Source organism: Mustela erminea, chromosome 11 (genome assembly GCF_009829155.1).
Source record: "Mustela erminea isolate mMusErm1 chromosome 11, mMusErm1.Pri, whole genome shotgun sequence".
NCBI lineage: Eukaryota > Metazoa > Chordata > Mammalia > Carnivora > Mustelidae > Mustela > Mustela erminea.
The window spans coordinates 14,069,316-14,091,073 of NC_045624.1; the positions used below are offsets into that span (position 1 = coordinate 14,069,316).

Consider the following 21,758-nt stretch of genomic DNA (forward strand, 5'->3'; position numbering starts at 1 on the left):
GCCCCGCCCGCGCCCGCGCCCGCCCCGGCCCGCCGCTCCTGCCCTCGGCTCGGCCTTCCCCGCCTCGCATCCGTGCCATCGGCGCTCGATTGCGCGCGGACTCCGCGCTCCGCGGCTCGCTCGCTCGCGCTCGGCCCGCCGCCCCCGCCCCCCGCCCCCCGCCCCCGCCCCTCCTCCCGGCTCCGCCCGCCCCTCCTCCGCCTCCCGTGCAACTTTTGCCGAAGCCCCCACACACAGCCATGCTGAGCTGAGCTCCGGCCGGGCACTGGCCGCGCGCTGCCCGCCCCGGCTCCCGCCCCACCGCGGACCCGCTCGGGGGCCGCGGCCGCCCGGCCCCTCGGCCTCGGCCGCTGCGCCCGCCCGCCCGGCCGCCCGGAGCCCCGCGCAGGGCCCGGCCGCGGCGGCGGCGGCGGCGGCGCCCGGCCCCCTCCCCCGGCGCCGGCCAAGTGAGGCGGTGATGCGGGCGCTGGCGGCCCCGGCTGCGCCGAGAGCGGAGACACAGGCTCAAGATGGCAGATTCCGACTGAGGCTGGGGGGGCCGAGCTCGCGCGCCGCGTTCCCTTCTCCGTTGCCATGAATCGCGGACACCCCGGCCCCGATGGCCCCCGTGTACGAAGGTAAGGGGCGCCCGGCCCGCCGACCCCGCTCGCCCAACGCCGCCCGGCCGCCGCGGCCCCCGCAGCTTTGTTCTTGCCCGCGGCCCCTCGCCGGGCAGCCCCCGGCCCGCAGCCCCCCGGGCGCCCGGCCTCCGGCGCCCCACCCCCGGGGCTTTAACCGGCTCCCGACCCCTCCCCGCCTCCCCCTCCCCTGCCCACGGAACGGCCGGGATCCGGAATTTAACAGGATCTTATTTCCAGGGTGGAGAAAAGGGGCTTGGGGGGGGGTGTGTGTGTGCGAGGGTGGGCTACTGCCCGAAGAAAAGAAATTGGGAGGGGGCGCCTGGGAAAAGACAGACCCGTGACTGTGCTTTTCATTTATTTGGAGTAAATAAAGGTGATGTGGTTTAGCTCCCCCCCCACCCCCCAAGAAAATTACCTTTAGGGTGATCTTTCCACTCTGTCCCCACGGCTCCCCTTTCCACTGCTCTCCACTCCCTCCCCACACTCCTTTATTCTCCGCGAGCCTCCGATTTGGGGGGCTGTCGAATGGGAATGTATGGGGCTAGGTGATGAGAGGGGGGTACGGAGGAGAAGTCCATTTCAGACCCAGGCAGAACAATGAAATTGGCTAAAATCTCCCCGCATTAGCGTGTGGACGGGAAAATATAGTTTAGGTTTTCAAGTTGGGCCGGGGGGGGGGGGCGGCCGAGACGTTTTCCTCGGTCGGTCTGGGTAAACCTGCGTGGTGCACCTTCACCTGGCATGGGATCGTTTTTCTCATTTGACTCTTTAGGAAGAAAGAAGAACGGAGGGCAAAAGCACTCCACTTCCCCTTGCCCTTCCCCTCTCTCTCTCTCTCTCTCTCTCTCTCTCTCTCGTTTCTCTTCAGTCAGTTCTTGTCAGCTTCCAGCCAGAAATCAAACCAGAATCAACTAAGTTTTTACACTTCGGTGTGTTTTTGTGTGCTTGTAGTAGAAGGAATTTTAAACCGAAGGGTGCCCGATTTTTTTTTTCAGTCATTTCGTCGTGAAAATGTTTTTCTTATGAAATCATTGAAATAGCAGCCTTTACATACTTTTAGCGTTGGTCCATCTGGCTTTCTTTCGGTTTTGTTCCGATATTCTGTGGATGAAATGGCAAATGAGAGGGGAAAGGGTTTGTGTGGAGCAGAGAGGAGGGGCTGGGAGAGGAGGTTTTAATCCTTCTATAAATCCCGAGAACAGTGCTGGCGAGTGAGACAGGGAACGCATTAATAGTTTTATCTCTGTTACAAGAGGCAGATTAAAAAAAAAAAAAAACTTATCTGAAAAGAAAATCTGTTATTAGTTCCAGGGCTCCAAATGAATTTGGTTTCTGGATGGAATAAAGTTACCAGTCAGGCCCTGGATAATGAGGCTGTAAATAACCTATGGACTGTAAATATTTTTTTTCAGACTCTCTTAGAAACAAAGGGGCTGTTTAGAAGGCAACAGAGAGATGTTATTCCAGGGGCTTTCCTCTTTGATTCTGAAGAACACAAGGTCCATTTAACCATTCGACAAAACAAAACGAAATTTCTGATCACTCCACCAGGCAGAATAGAACGAGCCGGTGGCCCTGTGAACAGGGCAGGAGAACCCATGTCGGGCAGTCATTGTTCGTCTGTGTCTATGGGAGGGGGCTACAGTCAATGCTCCCACTGTCTATGGAGTGTTAAAATGAAACAATTTTCTCTTTATTAAGTACCTCCTTGAGACTCCCTCTGCTGGACACTCTGCGTGTGCATTAGGGAGGGAACTTGGCATTGAATTCAGAACTATAGTAAACGCTGCTTTCCGTTTTATAAGGGCCTGGGTACGTGCGTTTGAGATGTATTTTGTCAACTTTATGAGAAGCCCATCTCGGAAACTGTGCGGGTCCTCTCCCTTTCCTTTCGTTCTAAATCCATATGGAATGTAGGCCATACCCCCGAGGCTAAGACTTGGCACTCTAGTTGGACTACAGTGTTCTTTCCGTGCATTACACCAGATAAAGAATTGTGGGTGGGTAAAGTGTTAAGGTTTAAGCATAATCGTGGATCTCAAAGGTCTCGGGAGCTCACTTGTTTTTCTTTGCAGGCTCCGTTCCCTGTTCCAGATGACCTACCTGGTCACCTCTTTCCACCCTGGGTTTCGCTCAGTCTTGTCTGTGTGCTGTCTTAACTGTTCCTACACCTCATACCCTTCGACTCTGCTGGAGTTTCCCTGCCTCTTTATCCTTAGTTCCCTAGGCTTCCTCCTCTCCCTTTGCAGCCAGTCCAGCCTACCCGGGCACAAGCTCAGGCCTGGGTCTTTTGGAAGGAGACTCTTGGTCATGCTCTAAAACAGACAGGTGACCTCTATAAAGGATCGTGCTGCTGGAACCTACATTCACTTAGTGTGATGAGTGCATCTAAGACTCTGGTGACCTCCTTTTTCCCTCCTTGGCGAGATCCACTGGATTCAGTGAGCCTGATTTTTACCGTATCCCAGTCAGAATGCATGGGCTCCCGCTGTGTATCCTGAAGGAGCAGGGCTTTTCCTGGGGAATTCGCCGAGAAGATTCCTAATCGTTTTCAAGCTGCCACAAAAATCGAACATGGGGTTCTTCTCAGGAGCAGTATAATGACAGGTGAGGCATTTCAGCTGGAATTCGGGAGCGCATTCATTCCTTGAATGGAGTGCACTTGCCCCAAGTTGGGATATTGGGTCAAGGTCTGAATGCAGCAGTGGGGCCTTCTGAACTGCCCACTGTTGAGGGAGAAACGTGGTCTTTGAAACAGGGTATGTTTGATAATACAGACTAATGGGTAGCAAAGTGTTACCAGTCTCCTGCTACTTGCTTTTAAGGTTAGGTTTATAAATAGCACATTCGTTTTCAGTAACTTGGTACTGATTAAGTTAGACTTTTTAGAAAAGGTTTATTTTCTTTAGAAAGTTAAACATTTGCCCTACGATTGTGTTTACTCCATCAAATTGCTTAGCAAGCCTTTTTTTCAGTATGTAGTGCAAAGGCCAGCCACACAGAACCACAGGCCTATATTGCCATGGGTTCTGAATTAGAGGACCCTAAAATCCAAGTTAATCATGTTCTGCCATACCCGAGATGTGTCATGTCAATTAGTATTGACTTACACAGTCCGACTTCCCAAAACTCTAATACTCAAAGTTCTCGTCAGATGGGTCTGAAGACACCTACCAAAATGCCTACCAAGAAATGGGTTCTGAATCATCTTCCATTAAAAGAATTTGATGACACATGTTCTAAAATCTCTTTTCCTGTGTTTGTGTTTTATATTTTTAAAATGAGTAAGTATAAATATTGTTTTCATTCTCACTACTTTTGAGCAGTGAATCAAGGCTCATTAATTTTACCCTCAGTTCTGGACAGTGTGGTCTAGTACTGGAATCAGAGAGACCTGGGTTTGAATCTAGCTGTGTGACTTTGGGCATGTTACTTAACTTCTCGGAGTTTTGTAGTGTTTTAAGCCTCATGGGGCTGTGCAAGGACTCCATCAGAAATGAGTGCCTGTGAAGTGCCTGGCTGTAGGAGGTATTTTGTTAGTTTGTTAGGCATGCGTTAAATTCCTCTATTTTGGGGGGCTGTTTACAGGCATGATGACTCCAGGGAAGGACTAGCCCACATATAGTTTAGAAAACCAGTAATAGCAACATTTCAATTATTAATCTCCTGCTATTCCCCTCCAGTTTGGGCACCAGCAACAATAAACCCCCTATGGCCACAGAAGAAAGAGCCTTTTTGACCCCCTCTGTGACCTTTCTAGATTTCTATTCCCACTGAGTTTCTGCTGGTTTCAGGTAGAGAATTTCTCACATTCTGTGCCACTTTAAAAATGAGGAAACAAACCGTTAGAGCAGTTTCAGGAGCTGCAGCTGTGCCTCCTTGAAAGTACCCTGAAGTAGGAAAGATAACCTTCGCTCCTGACCCAGATCCTGCCCCCACTCCAGGCAGGCCCGGAGAGGGAGCAGCCAGAGGTGGCTCCCCCAGGACCTCCTCAGAGGAGCGGCAGCCACTCAGTCCCAGCCCAGGGTCTGGCTCATCGCGTATTCAACATAGTTTTCCTCGAAGAAAAAATGTGGTGTGCCTTATGCAAGTTACAGCTGCTTCTAGTCTTCATACTTAAATTTTTTTTAAGTGTTTCATTTCTCTTCCTTCCTCCATAGAGACTAATCTTGGGGAACCACCTTTGAAGTTTATATGAAACAAAGTAGTGATGATCAAGAGGGTATGCTATGTAACCATTTTGTATTGTTCTCTAAACGTGTAATTTGCCAGAGCTTTCTGGTAGTCTTATGGTGGCAATTCGGGCACTTCACGCAGCTATCAAAGATGGGACTCAGGATAATGCCAGCAGACTTTATATAACCACCGATAGAGTGTGAACCCCAAAGGCCCAAACTTCTAATAGTTCCAATTCATATGGCAGAACTCTAGTAGGGGGTGGGGGTGGGGCGGGGAAGAAAACTGAAAAGCTGGTATAGGAAGGTCTTTATTTTTCCTCTAAAAGAAACTGAGACGTGAAGTTTGCAGCACAAAGCATGACCGAGGCTCCACTTGGTCCGTGTTGCTCGCCCCAGTTCCGTGAACTCACGGTCTTAACAGATCCCTGAAGTGAGTGCTGTCACCCCCGTCTTACAGACAGGGCACCTCTTTAATGACATCACCTGCGAGCATTTATGTAGGGTCCCTGTCTTCAAGGAATTCAGGGGCTATGGGAATTGAGAGTCAAAAGTACTTCTGGGCTTTCCGGACAGTGGCCTGACTCAAGCTGGGATGTGTGTGTGTGCGCCTGCCTGCATGTGTGCCAGTTTTGTTTTGTTTTTTAAGATTTTATTTATTTATTTGACAGGCAGAGATCACAAATAGAGAGGCAGGCAGAGAGAGGGGAGGAAGCAGGCCCCCTGCTGAGCAGAGAAGGGGGGCTGGATCCCAGGACCCTGGGATCATGACCCGAGTGGAAGGCAGAGGCTTTAACCCACTGAGCCACCCAGGCGGCCCACGTGCGCCAGTTTTTAATTCTCAACATACTAGTGTTTCTTCAGGTGTAAAGGGAAGACCCCATTTCCCTATTTTCTCTGGAAACAATATATATATTTTAATTTGGACCAAACAAGTATTTTGGAATGTTGGAAATTCCTATTACAAGTTTCCTTAGAAATCACCCTCTCTAATTACCATCTCTTCCTCTTTCATTACTCACATTTTGTATCCTTGTAAACGCAAATATGTTTCTAATTTGCACACACCACTGGGAGGATTCCTTTTTGGTATTTAGGGTCTTGCGTTCTGTTCTGGATGGACCCCTGCCTCATTTGTGGGTGTTGGAGAATTTTTTAATTCCTGGCTTTGCTGCCTAGCTGCTATCTTGTATTCCAGCTGGTTTTGTGGTGCTTATTAGAAGGGATCTAGATCCGGAGGGTCACTCCGCAGATCTCTCAGGGAGTTGTACAAGAAAAGCCAGCTCGGCATCTTGGGGGTCTGGGACTCAGGGCAGGAGAGGACCTTGGGGGAAGTGTAGTTCATCCTCCTGCCTTCAGGAAGGTGAATGTCCATGACTTTACATTGACAGTTCGCCGAAACAGTCCCCTGCCCCCAGAAAAGGCCACACTAGGAACCCCCTCAGTAACCAGTTCCAGGATTCTGGTAACCCAACTGCTGAGAAATTCCTGGGGCTGCCTGATTCTCACCTGCCTGCATTCAAACCTGTTTTCTTTTACTCAGTTCTTTCCCCTAGAACCTTTCATGTATTTGGAGATAGTGAGTCTCTACAGCCACTTCCTCGTGGAGCCTGTTCTGCGTCCTCTCCCTCTGAGCTGTCTCTAGTTTGTCCACATTAAAAGGAAATGGTGGTGGTCGAAACCGAATACAGTTCTTTAATAATGGTCTCATTAGTACAGCGTACACAAGAAAAATGACTTCAGGGTTCTTGCATCATTGTGAACCCCTGGAGGGGAGAACCAAATCTGATTCATCTTTGTATCCCCCACAGTAGCTTGGCAGTTCGTTAAAGCTAGTAGGCCCTTCGTAAATATTTGCTGAATTGACTCTTCCTAATACATCTAAGTAATAACTTCCATTACACCAGCCCTGGGTTGGTAACCAACAGTTGGCTTGCTCTCACCGCGGTCTCTGTGCCTTCTGCACATGCCTGGCCTGCCTTCACCCCAACAGTGCCACCTTCTGCTTGACTCTGAATGTGCTTGGTCGCTTTGAAGTCACCCCTCTACCTCCAGCTCTTTAGAACCTTACTTACTGTCTCCTACAGAACTGACAGAATGCAGAGGACTCACGTATATGAAGTTGAACAGCTCATCGAAAGAAGAGAAGAGAACACACACAAGAATTTTGATTCCGTGTAATATCAGTTCGCCCAGGTTTAGAAAGGAAAGTTTGTCAAATTCTTTGGAGACTCTGAGTCAGCTAAAGCCATACCTGTTTTTCCAGGTTCTCTGTGACAAGTAAGCTAAGTGTTCATGAGAGTGGCTTCAAGTCAGCCTCAACAGCCAGGATTCCTCCCTGTCTTTGGTCTAAAGCCAACAGAAAAGGCAGAAGATACTGATGGACAAGGCCATTCAGCCTATGGCTTTCTGACGAGGGACTTTACCATTAGGAAGTAAGCTAGTGAAATAGTTGCCAGTTAAAAAAAAAAGAAAGAAAGAAAGAAAAGGCAAACCTTGAAAACGGCCAAATAATTTTGTGGTTTTTACAGCCACTTTATTTCTGCACATGGCATTGAAGAGATTTGTAGTGTTTTGAAAGTGGTCTGGTTTAGCAATCCTTGCCTAACTTCTTTTGCTTTCGTTCGTTCTGATTAATTAAATGCCACTGTGTTTAAGCAGAATGAAGATGGATTGACTCTTTGATGTGCTAATGCTGTAGACTTTCTAAAACCTTCTCCGCCAAAGCGCTGGGTGAGCGCATGAGGGCCTTCTCCTTCAGGTGTGCCGCTGTGTGCCGCCGGCGTCCTCGGGGAGAGAGCACCATAGAAGCGGCCCTAACTTTGGTTAGAAAAGCACTTTGGGGTCACATACTTTCCAGATTGCGTCTGCATCCTGATGCCATCAGGTCGCCTTCTGTATTTTCACTGTTTTCCTCCTTATCAGTATCACCTCAGGGCTTCAGCCTGTGGAGTTGTGATTCACAACATAAAAAGATTTTTCCTGTCGCTGAGTGGCTCAGTGGGTTAAGCCTCTGCCTTCGGCTCTAGGTCATGGTCTCAGGGATATGGGATCGAGCCCCGAATCCGGCTCTCTGCTCAGCAGGGAGCCTGCTCCCCCGCCCCATCTTTTCTTCCTGCTTCTCTGCCTACTTGTGATCTCTCTCTCTCTCTCTCTGTCAAATAAATAAATAAAATCTTTAAAAATAAAAAGTATTTTCCAAGAGCTTGTCATAAGCAAAGGGATCCATCATGCCAGTTCTGTGTGGAACTTCTGGTTGCACAGGGCATTAAAGAACAAATTTTAATGGCACGTGGCCTGGCAGTCCTGTGAAAAGTCTTCTGGTAAGGAGATTTGGAAAACCCTGGTTTATTGCTGGTTGTGGAAGTCCATGCTTTTTTTTTTCCCCCCCCTCCTCTCTCTCTCCCTGATGAAGAATTTACAGAGCTCTGACAAAAAGCAGCATGTAAATTCCCGAAATTGTGCGGAAAGGCAGCACGTTACACCCTCCTGGGTTCTGTGACTGCACTTCCTTCCCAGCATCCAGGCTGAGAGCAGCCTCGCGCAGGAAAGTAAATTTCAGGGGATCTCGTTACAGGCAGAGAGCGCGAGCACGCTCCACGCGCGCTCAGCTTTAGCCCTGCACCGCTTAGACTTGCAGCCCCAGTGCTGTGCCTAGGGTTACTCATCAAGTGTGACCTGCACCATCAGGGAAGATCAGTCAATATTCATTATGTTCCGTTAACCAAGACTGGGAGGTTCTCTAATACATTACAGAAATGTTTCCTTTAGAAAATAGTTAAAGAAACTCTGTTTAATTATAGCACAACTTCAAAAAGGATTTAGGGCTCCCTCAAGGGTTAAACTTCTGGAAGATAGGAAATTAATTTATGTAGATCGGTTTTGTGGAGCAGCTCATTGCCACGGATGTCGGATAAGCGAGGTATTCCCGTACAAAGAGACAACAGAACCAGTCAAAACTCTTGTGCTGGCTTAACAAGGTGAATAAGCAGGGTGCATAATGGAATTCATTTGCAAAGTAATTTTTGCTTGGCTGGAGTGGTAAGCACAAAATAGAGCAGCAGACGAGAATGGTAAGTGTTTGGGATCAGTTGTTGAAAGGTTTAAAAGGGGTTCTAATTCAAGAGACATTTTATGGTGAGGAGAAGGGGACCAATATAATCAAAATGATACTTGAACAAGGTAATTTTTCCTGGCTTGGCTGTAATAGTGGAACAAGGCAGCCAGAGGGTGAGCCGTGCCGGGAGGCCGTGTGCTGCCGTGGGAGTTGCGAGCGCTGTGAGATGGAACAGGGGCTCTGGTTGGGGTCACACAGGAAAACGTGCCTAGAGCCCTTCTCAGCAGGCCTGACCCAGGGGTTCAGTACATATTTGTTCCTTTTCGCTTCTCCCCACACCTTGTGGCCATCAGGAAATCTTGCAGGGATTGGCAATATCATGCTATTTATCCTGTTTTTCTGAAGAATCTCTTCTTTTTAGAGGGTCTCTCACATTCAACATTGAGATTAGAGTATCTCAGAATCTTACTGGGCACGGTGTATACCTGGTGGGATCATCACATGCTAGTATCAACCTTTGACACGGGGAAACTGAGGCCCAGAGCAGTGAAGAGACTGCCCTGATGTTGCCTGGAGAGAAGGGAGGAGGCAGAGCTGGGGTTCTCAGCCCCCAGGGTGGTGTGCATAAAAGGCTCAGAACAGTGAGGTGGGGGGGGGGGGCTTCCCTGGGCTGTGCTACCAGTGGGAGGTCCAGGGTGTGTGGTTCCTGCAAGCCTCTCAGAGCCCTCACCTTGTCCCCCAGACCTGCCTGTAAGGGGGCTGATGCAGGGGGTTCTCCTTGTCCTCATGCAGCCCACGATACCTCCTGCCGTTCCCCTTTCCCGAGGGAGTATTTCCCCCTTTCCCGAGGAAAGCAGGGTTACCTGACCTGCTGTCAGCTCCATGGCTTCCAGTCCTCTCCTAGGAAGCTCTTCTTCCTGTTTCTCTGAGAAAGTTTTCAGCTTGTCATCATGAGCTACTTATTAACAAAAACAGAAAAATCACAGAAGAGAAACCAGTGGAACCATAATGAGTTTCAGAGGACCTCAGAGTCCCTTCTAGCCCTTAAGCAGCTTTTTTTTTTCTTTTTTCTTTTTTTTTAAATTCTAATCTTCCAGGTACAGTTTAGAGTCATTTTTTTCTCAGAAAACCAAAACATGCACCCAGGGGCCCTGGGGAAGGCCTGGGTGCCAGGGACCTAGAGCATAATCAGAAGAGCGCGGTGCTCAAACCCGTGCCCCCTCCGTGTCCTCCGTGTCCTCCGTGTCCTCTTGACCTTGGGAGCACGGGTCTGGGACCTTGAAAGTACAGGGTCTTTCATACTTTCTGCAGCTGGAGCCCTGCCCCTCCCCCATGCTAAGGGCAGTGCTGATAAGGGGACTTCTTGCTGTAAAATCTGGGGCAACGAAGGCAACTTGAAATGTTTCCTGTTTATACAGGTCACGGCTGGGGATTGCTTCACTGGATGCTCAGCTTTCCTTTCTTTCCCTCCTGAACCTTGATCTCAGACTCTGGTTGCTCCATAAAGCAGAGTTGATGAAACTGACCCATTTCCTGTTGCTTGCTCAGGTAGCTCCGGAACCAGTGTGTCTGTCCCTCCCACAGCGAAACTTGACAGAGAGCCTAGTAAATCCTACAGCTTTTCTGTTCCGTCTCTTTGAGCCCTTGAGGTGCGCGGCCTCTCCTCGTCTTGATGTCATCTCACGTCTCTGCTTCCACCTACTTATTACTTCCCACTCTTCAGCCCACAGCCAGGCTCCTCAACCTGCCCATTTGTTCTTTGACTTTGTGTATCTTGGCTGTGTTTTCACCCCGACGTGCTCGTAGGTGTGAGGGTCTAAGCAGAGGGACCCTTGAAACCCTCGTCTGGGGCCGTTTGTGTCTGGCCCTGTTGGGAGAGGCGTTTCTGCGACTCTGACACCATCCTGGCACCATCCGTCACCTGGAGGGCTTGTTAAAACTCATCAGGGGGCCCGCCCTCAGTTTCTGTTTCAGTAGGTCTGGGGTGGGGCTCGAGAATTTGCATTTCTAATTGAGAACCCGGGTTTTAGAATGAATGCATTCAGAATGAAAAATCAGTACCTGTTTCAAACAAGATGGTAGCTGTTTTGATTAGAGCTTCCCTTGAAGGAGTGAGAGTCAGAGACCTGACGTTAGCATTATTTTTAGTTCTCTTGCCCTTTTGTGGCCAAAGCTTCCTGAAGCCGTAGGACAATGTACAGATCCGGCCCCTGGCCTTCTTGCCTCTGGCTCGGGAGAGCTGAGGCCCCATCTTCTCCACGGCTTGAGCTACTGCCTCTTGGCCCAGCAAACTCAGCCAGTCTGTAGCTCATCTAGTTCGGCCCTGGGCTCCCAGAGTGTACTGGGCAGCTGTCATTCTCACGGTAATGATACATCTCCGTTAACTAACATAAAGAGCTCTGTGATCTTCCCTGTTTGTTCGAGAGGACAGTGAGGCTTAGAGATGTTAGATAATGTGTCTCGGGTCTCCCAAGCAGCAGCTGGTGGAGGCAGGGGCTTGTGCCCCAGCTGATGCCAGAACGTGCCCTTGTCTTGTCCTCACAGGTGAGTCGGAGTGGTCCGTGCACCACGCGACAGGGAGATACACAATCATGATCCCGGGGGAAGGGGCGGATGGTTCTAGAGTGTTAATGTCTCACACACCTCCCTGAGGCTCTGCTGTCCCATTTGCCTCGTCTTCATCAAGCAGGATCATGTTGACCTGATGATCTAGCACTTAGGCTGGTGGCTGGCCCACAGGATGGATATAGTAACAGGCAGCTGAGACGTGAACCCGTTTTGAGTAGCAGAACAGATAAAACATCTGAGAATAATCTTGCTGAGACCTCTAAGGAAGAAAACGTATCATAAAAAGATGAAAATGACAGCTAATGCCTGTCGGGCCCTGGGTGCTGCTGCTTCTGCTATGAAGTTTCACTTGCATTAATTCCCTGAATCCTCGAAGCCTTGCTGTAGGGTAGGTCATGCTACCATCGCCCTGCATGGAAGCTCAGGAAGGCTCCACGGCCGCTGACCCCGATGCCAGGCCATCCAGATCTGGAGCTGGTGCCCTGGACCGCCAGGCTAGAGTCCCAATCCTCAGTGAGGGCCTAAAATATGGAATGTGCTTGTGGTTTTTCGCCAAATATAGATGTTCTTCGTTCCAATCAAAACCTATATAATGGTCTTAAAATTTGAGAAGCTAACTTCTTCTTCTTCTTTTTTTTTTTGTAAAGATTTTATGTATTTATTTGAGAGAGAGTGAGAGAGAGCATGAAAGGGAAGAAGGTCAGAGGGAGAAGCAGACTCCCCATGGAGCCGGGAGAGAGGCTGCCTTCTGTGGGTCTTCTTGAAAGACGAGGTGGTGCAGGCCTGAAAGAGGAGAGAGGAGCGAAGGCGCTAGCTCTGCCGTGCGCGAAAGAAGCCATAAAGCATCAGATTTGGCACGAAGCTTGACCCATCCGTGGGGCAGAATGCGTGAGCCAGATTTAAGGCCCTGTTGTCGGTGAGCATCTAATAGATGACGAAGGAGGTGCCAGGAGGCAGTGGGCGAAAGGAAGCCCGACTGAACAATGGGAGCGGACCACATGATAGCAGTTTGAAAACCCCCATGGGTATTCTCACCTCACATCATCATACCAGCATCAGTTCTACGTGATTAAAATGTTAAATTCAACAAAAGTCTGCAGAGCACATTCAACATGCCAGGTGCCGTTCTCAGTGCTGTGTGCCCCACGGTGGACAAAACAGGCCAAGACCCTGGCCCCGAAGCTGTGTGCGTTTCAGTAGGTCAGGGGAAAGAACCCGCTTTTGGTTTTGTTTTTTTGTTTTTTGCTTGTTTATTTTGTTTAAAGCTTGAAAGAAATAGAAGTGGATATTTATTAAACCTCTGGAGAAGTTGAAATTTCTAAGCTTAGAATCTGTAGAAGAAATTATAGAGGGAAACATCAGTAGTGTTGTCAGCGTAACGTTCCCCAAATGTTAAGGTTATTTCTGGTTTTACTATCATGAGATGTTTCTCAGCGTTACTCAGTGTAACAAGGTGTGGCCGAAATTTAGGATAGATTCTCCAAAGTTGAATTAGTAAGTCCAGGGGTGTGAACATTTATCGTGTTCTAGATATGTGCCACCAAGATTACGTTCCTCCCCAAAGTATTTTCATATTAAACAAATAGAGCCTTAAGTTCACCTACCTCTTCATTCAGGAAGGAAGAGTTTCTCATGGCTCCGGGGGCTCAGCCCTCCTCATTCCCAAGGGCTTTCGATACCATCTGTGTGTGTCAGGAGCTCCCAAACTTCCGTCTCTCCCTGGATTTATATTTTGAGTTCCAAAGTCATAGAGCCAACAATCTATTTGCCATCGCTACTTGGATGTCCCACAGGTATCACGTTTAACACGTACAAAGAAAACCTTTGGGTCAGTCCTCTGAAATATAGGCCTTTTCCAGAATTCCTTATTTCCATAAATGGCATCATCTTCCCTCCAGTGGTTGACATCAGAAATCTGGGAGTCATTCTTTCTTTTTTTTTTTTTTTTAAAGATTTTATTTATTTACCAGAGAGAGAGAGGGGGAGAGAGCGAGCACAGGCAGACAGAATGGCAGGCAGAGGCAGAGGGAGAAGCAGGCTCCCCGCTGAGCAAGGAGCCCGATGTGGGACTCGATCCCAGGACGCTGGGATCATGACCTGAGCCGAAGGCAGCTGCTTAACCAGCTGAGCCACCCAGGCATCCCTGGGAGTCATTCTTGACTTCATTTTACTTCACATTTAATCCATCCCCAAATTGTATTGATTTTTGCCTCCCAAATATAGCCATTCTTGTTTCTCGCCAGAGTTATGTTCTATAAAGCTGCCACAAACACTGAATTAGCAAATACTGAAACAATGCTCTTAGGTTAGCTTCCTGCAAGCCTCTGGTCATATTTTCGTCAGCCGGTCAATACATAACCTTGTCTATGTGTGCTTCTGTTTAAGGACCCCTTCTTTAATACATATCGTTAATTCAATAACACTGAGCTAACAGGCTGTAGAACTATTAGCTCGTGCTTGAATGAAGCTTACCAGCAGAAGTATTTTCTCTGTAAGGTATATCATAGACTTTTTGCATTGAAAAACACTGGACAGTCCTTCAGCACTGTGCTTAAGGGTCATTTTAAATCCCCAACAAAAGCCACACACACAAAAATGCAAGCAACATGGTGCTAATAAGACAGTGGAAAGTATTATTGCCTGTCGTACAAAACAACCCGGAAGGCAGAGCATGGCCTGGTGCGGCCTCCGCTGGGAACAGGTGCATCAGGCGTGGCTGGGAATGACTGAGAGCACCCTCTGATTACTGTTTGTGGGATTACAAATAAATTCTCGTGAGTTGTTGAGTTCGCAAGTATGGAATCCGTGAATAATGAAGGACTGCTTGTGTATGGTAAACCTGACCACTTCTCTCTACGCTGCCATCCTCTGGCCCAGTGGTCAGTGGACTCTTTCTGGAGAGGGCCAGACAGTAGGTACAGTTGACCCTTGAGCAGCATGGGGTTAGGGGCATCAAAACAGCGCTAAGAATCCATGTATGAATTTTGACCCCCCCCCCCCCCAAACTGGATTAATAGCCTACTATTGATGGGAGGCCTTACTGATAACATAGATGATTGACATATATTTTGTATGTGTATTATATGCTGTGTTCTTACCGGAGATTAAGCTAGAGAAGAGAAAATGTGATTAAGAAAAATCATAAGGAAGAGAAAATACATTTTTGGGACTCTGTTGTAAAAAAAAAAAAAAAAAAGACCTCGCATATTAGTGAACTTCTGTGGTTCAAACCCACGTTGTTCAAGGGTCACTGGTAGTTCAGGCTTTGTGGGCCAGCCAGTCTGTGTGGTAGCCGCTCAGCTCTGTGCTGGTGAGAGCAGCTGTAGACAGCACGTCCCTGGGCGGCTGGGACTGGGTTCCAGGAACAGGCTTGGCTGGACCCGTCCTCAGGCCGCGGCTCCGACGCTGCTAGCCCAGTCCAACCCACCCCGGTGTCTTACCTGGAGGGTCTTCCTGACCTGCTTGTCCCCCGTGTCTCTTCCCGAGCCTCCAGCCTACGTCCATGGTGATCTTAACATGCACATTCGATCTGATCCCTCTCCCACGTCAGATGGACAACCGCTTCCATCACACTTCAGATGAAACCCCAGCTCTTGCATATCACGGCGCCAGCACGGTTCCTTGCTGAGTTGCTCCCCCTCTCGGCGCTGTCCCGGCCTCCCTGGGCCTGTGCCTGTTCCAGCTGTTTCCTGCCCCGGCACCGTGGCCACCAGTCTGCCTGCCTGGAATCCCCATCCGCCTCCTGCCTGACTCCCTGCTGCTCACCCCGCAGTCCTAACCAAACTGTCACTGCCTCCTGCGTGAATTAGATGCCCCTCTTCTGATCTCGAGGCACCCTGTTCTCCTTCACAGCACTTAGGGTTTGTCTGGCACCTGCCTCCCCGCTCTAGACTGCAGGCTCCGTGAGGGTGAGATCACGCCCGTGGTGTGTCCGTTCTCTGCCCCAGGTACCTTCTTCACACACGTTGCACACACTTCCAGAGACTTGCTAACTCCACGATGGAACACGCAGCCCAGTCTTGTTCATATGGATTTTTGTATGATGCTACAACACAGAGACCTGAAAAAGTCCCCCGTTTAGAGCGCACAGTGTATCTTCTAAAATTGAGAGTGATGGTTGAAAAGTCATCCTGAGAAGTGGATTTGTAAATGGGTGTGAAGGTGTCTTTATTGTTCTGCCAACAGGTATATGCAGTCCCGTGTTTTCTCCCTGGGACTTGAGCGCTGTGTTAAGTCCTGTTAGGCTGCCTTTGCTCCTGGAGAGTTTTTGAACTCTGCCGGTAATGTCTTCTCATGGGGAAGTGGGGGTCAAGTATGCTCGAGGAGGCATTTGGCCACCTCTTTTAAAGACTACCTATAGTATTAGTCTGGGGAGAGCTTTGATTTGTCAGAGAATCATTTTCGCAGTGAATTCCACATTAAAGATTGTTCCCGGGTCGTCCCACTGATCCTGCATATTAGAGGTGGGCAGGCAGCATATTTTGGAAGGATAATACATCGTTTCTTAGATGGCCTTTTGTAGATTAGCATGGTGAGATTTTTTTTTTAATTTTTTAAAAAGATTTTATTTATTTATTTGACAGACAGGGATCACAAGTAGGCAGAGAGGCAGGCAGAGAGAGAGGGAGGGAAGCAGGCTCCCCACTGAGCAGAGAGCCCGACGTGGGGCTCCATCCCAGGACTCTGGGATCATGACCTGATCTGAAGGCAGAGACTTTAGCCCACTGAGCCACCCAGGCACCCATAGCATGGTGAGATTTAAAGCCCATTTAATTTCTTTTCTTCTAATGTGTTGGTATAGAAGTACTACTTCTGCATTATAAAAAGTTAGAAAATAAAGGCACACAGAGCACAAGAAATGCACATGCGTCTGCCTACCAAGATGACCACTGTTCTACCTCGCAGGTCTTTCTGGTGTGTGTATATGTACAAATACTTTTTTAGAGAAGCCAAGTTTAGGTACAGTGTTATTTTATAATCGTTTTTCTCAATGACTATGTCCAGCCTTGTATTTCAGTAAAGTGCATTTCATTTAACTCCTTGTCGTTTCTCCTTTTGACACCAAAAGTGACCTGTGTTGTATGACTTTGGTATATAGACTTACCAAATGGTTGTACCACATAAGTACTGCCTGTCATCATACATTCATTAGGTTTTGTGAAATGATACTTTTTGTAATTCCTTCACTTCTTGGATAAAGTAGAGTTTGCTCTCATCTTCAGGGGCTCTCTGGTTGCCCTGAAATAGCAGTTCCAATGGGAAAGGCAGGATCTTTGCTAATCTTCTCTCCCCTGATCATTAATTTTTCAAGGAAAGGAGTTGTGTAATAAATAGCCTTTTCAAATAGTGAGGAATGAGGTTTTTTTTCTATCTTTATCATTGTACATGCGTGGGTTCTCATTGATTTGGTGTGTTTTAATTGTTCATCTTTTTGTTACATCTTCAGGCGGTGAGACACCGTCAGCTAGCTGCTGTGATGTTTCGACAGGACCTTCATAAACCCGAAAAGCTTTCTTACTAAGTGGCACAAGATGCCCCAGGCTCTTCTTGGACTTTCCGGTGGTCTCAGACAGTGGTGTTAGAGACCACAGTCCATGCATTAGGAGTGGTTATTGCTACAGAGGTGACTTGTTTCTAGGGAATTCCAGTGATGGAACTAAAAAATATATGTTGTTAAAAAGTTAGAGTTTTGGGCACCTGGGTGGCTCAGTCGGTTAAGTGTCTGTCTTCAGCTCGGGTCATGATCCCAGGGTCCTGGGATAGAGTACCATGGGCGGAGAGCCTGCTTCTCCCTCTCCCTCTACTGCTCCCTCTGCTTGTGCTCTATCAAAGAAATAAATAAAATATATTTTTAAAAAGTTTTGATTGACATTTCCCTGTGTTTTCAGTTTCTTCAGTTTTATCATTGTAAGTCCTTTATGTTCTACAGAAAGTCTTTATTTTTTGCTTCACTTACAAGAATAAAGTTTTGAAATACCAATACATACTATTATTATAAATAACCAAAAACTATAGAGGAAGGTTTAAGACATCTTTGATTTTTGTTGTCCTGAGAATGTTTCCAACTAAGGATGTGTAATTAAAAAACTGTGTTCTAAAGCACCTAAAAATAAATTCTTCCTCAGGATGATGGTGTCACCAGGTTGACATACGTTAGGTTCATTTCTTTTCATTTCTTTTCAGTTTAAGAAATTTTTGAGTTTAGCTTTTTTTTGGGATAGGGAATGCATTTGTATGACTGAAAGGATGACCCTATGTAGGTATTACATCTTGATGAAAGGTAGATAGGGATTTATTATTTCCTCTACATTTCTTTATGTTTGAAAGTTAAAATAATTAAAGTTCAGCAGTCTCCCCGTATCGGTGGGTGACACGTTCCCAGACCCCCAGCGGGGGATGCCTGAAACTGTGAATAGTGCTGAACCCTAAGATGTCCTCCATTTTATGATGTTTCCCTGTCATAAAGTTTCATTTATAAATTAGGCACATTAAGAATGACAACGGTCACCAATAGTAAAATAGAACAATTGTAACAACGTACTATAACAAAAGTTACGGAGTGTGGTCTCTCTTTCCCAATGTACCTCATTGTACTGTGCTCACCCTTCTTGGGATGATGTGAGATGCTAAAATGCCTGCGAGGTGGGGGCTGTAGACGTTGCTGCGTAGCTCTTACCGACCTTCTGACCATACGTTGGAAGGAAGATTATTGGCTTATCCACCACAGTTGACCTTGGGTAACTAAAACTAGAGAAAGTGAAATCATGGATGGGGGAGGAGGTAACTGCATATAGAAAGATATGCACAGTGAGCTCTTGCTTTGTCCCCTTATACATGGCCATTTTTGTTAGTGTCTTGTTCATTAACCCTTTCATTTTGCAGGTTCAGATTATGTGTGTGTGTGTGTGTATTCTTATTCTCCTTTGTTTACACAAAAGGTGATATACCTTATATATGGTTCTACATACTAACTTTTTTCTCTTAATATGTTCTAGCACTCTCCCTGTTAGTACATAGAGATTATTTTCGGTCTTATGGTCACAAAGTACTCAATTTTGTTGACATACTATGGGATATGGAACAGTAACACAATCTTGGATTGAATCCACTCCTCTGCTGTTTACAAACCACCTGTAAAGGGTAAACCTTATATACGTGTCATTTCATACTCATGCAGGTGTATCTGGGGAGTGGGATTGTGTGGTCAAAGGGTGAGTGAGTACGTCTGTAATTTTTTTTTTAACGTCTATAATTTTTTTTTAAAGATAACGACAAATTCCACCTGTTAGGATTTTTCACTCACACAAGCAATAGGAAAACACACCTATTTCCCTAGAGTTTTACTTACAGAATCTGTTGTCAGACTTCTGGATTTTTGCTGATAGGTAAAAAATGATATTTTGATGTAGTTTTAATTTATATTTCTTTTATCAGTGAGGTGGAACATCTTTTCATTTGTTTAAATGTCATTTTATATATATTTTTTGTGTACTGGGTTTTGAACTTTATACATTTTCCTACCTTGTTGTTGTTTTTCTTTATTTCTAAGAGCTCTTTATATAGTGCCTGTGATATGAGTTAAAATATTTTTTCCCATTTGGCTGTGTGTGTGTTTTGACGGTGGTGACTTTGCCCTTTGAAAGTCTTTTTAATTTTATGTAATCGAATTTATCTTTCTGTTTACAGCTTTTGTATTTTGAGTCAGAATCAGAAAGACATTTCCTATTTCAGGTTTTTAAGTCCTTCTGGCACTTTGTCATTTCATCTTTTCTACTTACATCTTGGTTCATGTCATGTTTATGTGGTGTTTACTCGAGTATGTTCTGAGATTTGGAGCCAACTTTATGTTTTTTCAATACTCAGTTGTCCCAGCACCATTTATTGAAAAGCTTGTATTTTTCCCAGAGTATCGTAATATCTACTTTATTGTGTACTAAATTCCTATAGCATGGGGTCTGTTTCTAGACTATACTTTTCCATTGATCCATCTGTTGCCTATATTGAGGTGTATGCTGTCTTTTATTTAGTATCTGAAAGATACGGAAGTTCTTCCCCATTGCTCGTTCTTTTCAGAGTGTTCCTGGCTATCCTCCTTGTTTGTTTTTCCATATGACTTTGAGAATCTACATGTCTTGATTTTAGAAAAACCTGTTGGCATTTCTGTTGGGATGGTGTTGAATTTACAAATGACAAGGTCGAGTCTTCTCATCTAAGATCATGTTTTCTTTCAATGTGTTCTTTTTGTTTGCACTTTCCTAATGTTTGAAGTTATTTGTGTAGAGCTTATGCAGAGATCTTAACTTTATTCTTATAAACAAAGTCATTGCCTTCTAACTGGTTGTTTGTGTCTATGAGGACTATTGATTTCAATGCGTTTTTTTTTTTTTTAAGCAGCTTTATTGAGACATAATTCACATAAATCACTCACTTGAAATGTAAAGTTCAGTAGTTTTTAGGACAGTCACAGAATTGTGCAGTCCTCATCACTATCCAATTTTATAACATTTTCACACCCCAGAAGGAAATCCTGCACCCATTCATAGTCATTCCCCTGCCCCACCCTCCCTTCAGTCCCTGGAAACCACTAATCTTTCTGTTCTGGAATTTCTTATAAATGGCATCATGCAGCACATGGGGTTTTTTTGTTGTTATTGTTGTTTTTGGCAACTGGCTGCTTTCACTTAGTGTGATGTTTTCAAGGTTCATCCATGTTGTTTCAGGTATGTCTGTCTTTTTTTATCATAGCCCTCCTTGTTGGTGTGAAGTGATACCTCATTGTGGCTCTAATTTGCCAGTTTCTTTATGTATTTTGTTTCCTTTTGCCACCCCCCACCCCTCAGGGAGACATCATGAGGGCAGGGTTCTGATTCTAAATCCCAGGTGCCTACCATAATGCCTGGCAAATATTTGATAAAGTCTTATTTAGTGAATGACTGGTTCTGTTATATTTCTGGGCCATTTAAAGTTAAAATGTGATTTAGCACCTATAAATTAATTTTTATTTTACCCTGGGCAAAACAATTAGAAGGTGTTTCCCCTCCTCCTCTGGGAAAGTCATGTGTTAATCTAACAGCCCAGTAAAGGCAATTCTGTATGGTCTACAGTTTGTGATGATCAGCACTTTTTTTTCTTGGATTAGAATGAATGAGTGACAGTGGCTGGTACAGATGTCTAGGAGACTTACTCTCTTTTCAGGAGGCTGATCTTAAGCTGTAGATTAAGTTGTTTTGGGGGACTACTTGGCAACACATAAAAAATAAAGGTGAGAAATTAGGTAAAGGTGTTCGGGGCCTGGGCGTTTTGAATTAAATCAATCAGTTTACATTTTTTGAGAAGCCCCAAGTTTACCAAGGGCTGTGTTCCAGAATTTCCTTTGTAAGGTAGCTGCGTAGACACGGATTGCTTTTAACAATCGAAAAAAGTGGCATCAAATAAGATTAAGGTCTCATGCTAGCCTTAAAGGCTCTTTGACAGCATAGGGTGCCTGGGTGGCTCAGTCCATTGAGCCCCCGAACTCCTGGTTTAGTCTCAGGGCGTGATTTCAGGGTCTTGGTACCAAGCTCTCCCTTGGGCTTCTTACTCAGCGGGGAGTCTGCTGGAGATCTTTCTCTCCTTCTCTGGTTGCTCGCTCTCTCTCGCAAATAAATCTTAAAAAAACAAACAACGAAAAGAATATTTAACAACACAGTTGATGTGTGTGTGGAGGCAAGGGGTATGTGGGAAATCTTTGTACCTTCTGCTCATTTTTGCTTTGAACCTAATGTCTATGTTAAGTTTTGTTTTTTTTAAGAACATAGCCAAAATACCTGTTTTTATAGGAAATAATTAAATGGCAGAAAAATAATCTTGAATAAGAAATGATTACTTTTCCTTAACGTCAGTGTATGAAGAAAGATGTTTTAATTATAAAAATAGATGAGAGAGTTAGAGTGTGTGTGTGTTTGCAGGAGACTTTGGGACACTGTCCAAAGATTTATTTAGCGGCCGAGAATCCTGGATTTTTATATCGCCGCAGTTTTCTCCGAAATATGTGACTTTGTACGTAATTGTTACCCGTATACTGTTAAGCATGTTTAGGTTGGGGATAAGAGGGAGAGAAAGATTGATTAATTCACTGATTTATTTCTTCATTCATTGACTGAGACGGATTGATTTCCCTGAAGTGTGTGGGCCTGAGAGATGGGGAAGGTAGGACGCGGGTCAGAAGCACGTGCTTGCCGTGAGGAAGCATTTGCCCGAAAGGAGCCGAGAATGGAACTGTATGAGACAGAAGCAATCCCTGAAGGGCTATGGGTTAGGAACAAGAGAGGTAGCTGTGGATCCAACCTGAGCCAATGA

The 21,758-nt window shown here is 46.2% G+C and overlaps 1 protein-coding gene across 8 annotated transcripts in view; it reads left to right on the forward strand.

Moving 5' to 3' along the window:
- The first annotated feature begins 385 nt into the window (after positions 1 to 385).
- Positions 386 to 21,758, forward strand: part of HIPK2 (homeodomain interacting protein kinase 2) — a 173,946-nt gene continuing 152,573 nt past the window's right edge. For 6 of the 8 annotated variants that reach the window (XM_032305957.1, XM_032305959.1, XM_032305960.1 and 3 more), the window contains exon 1: positions 386 to 617. In XM_032305957.1, coding sequence (XP_032161848.1) covers positions 599 to 617 — 19 coding nt within the window. In that variant the 5' untranslated portion in view covers positions 386 to 598. The remainder of the gene's footprint in view (positions 618 to 21,758) is intronic. The other 2 variants (XM_032305962.1, XM_032305963.1) reach the window with 1 other exon arrangement.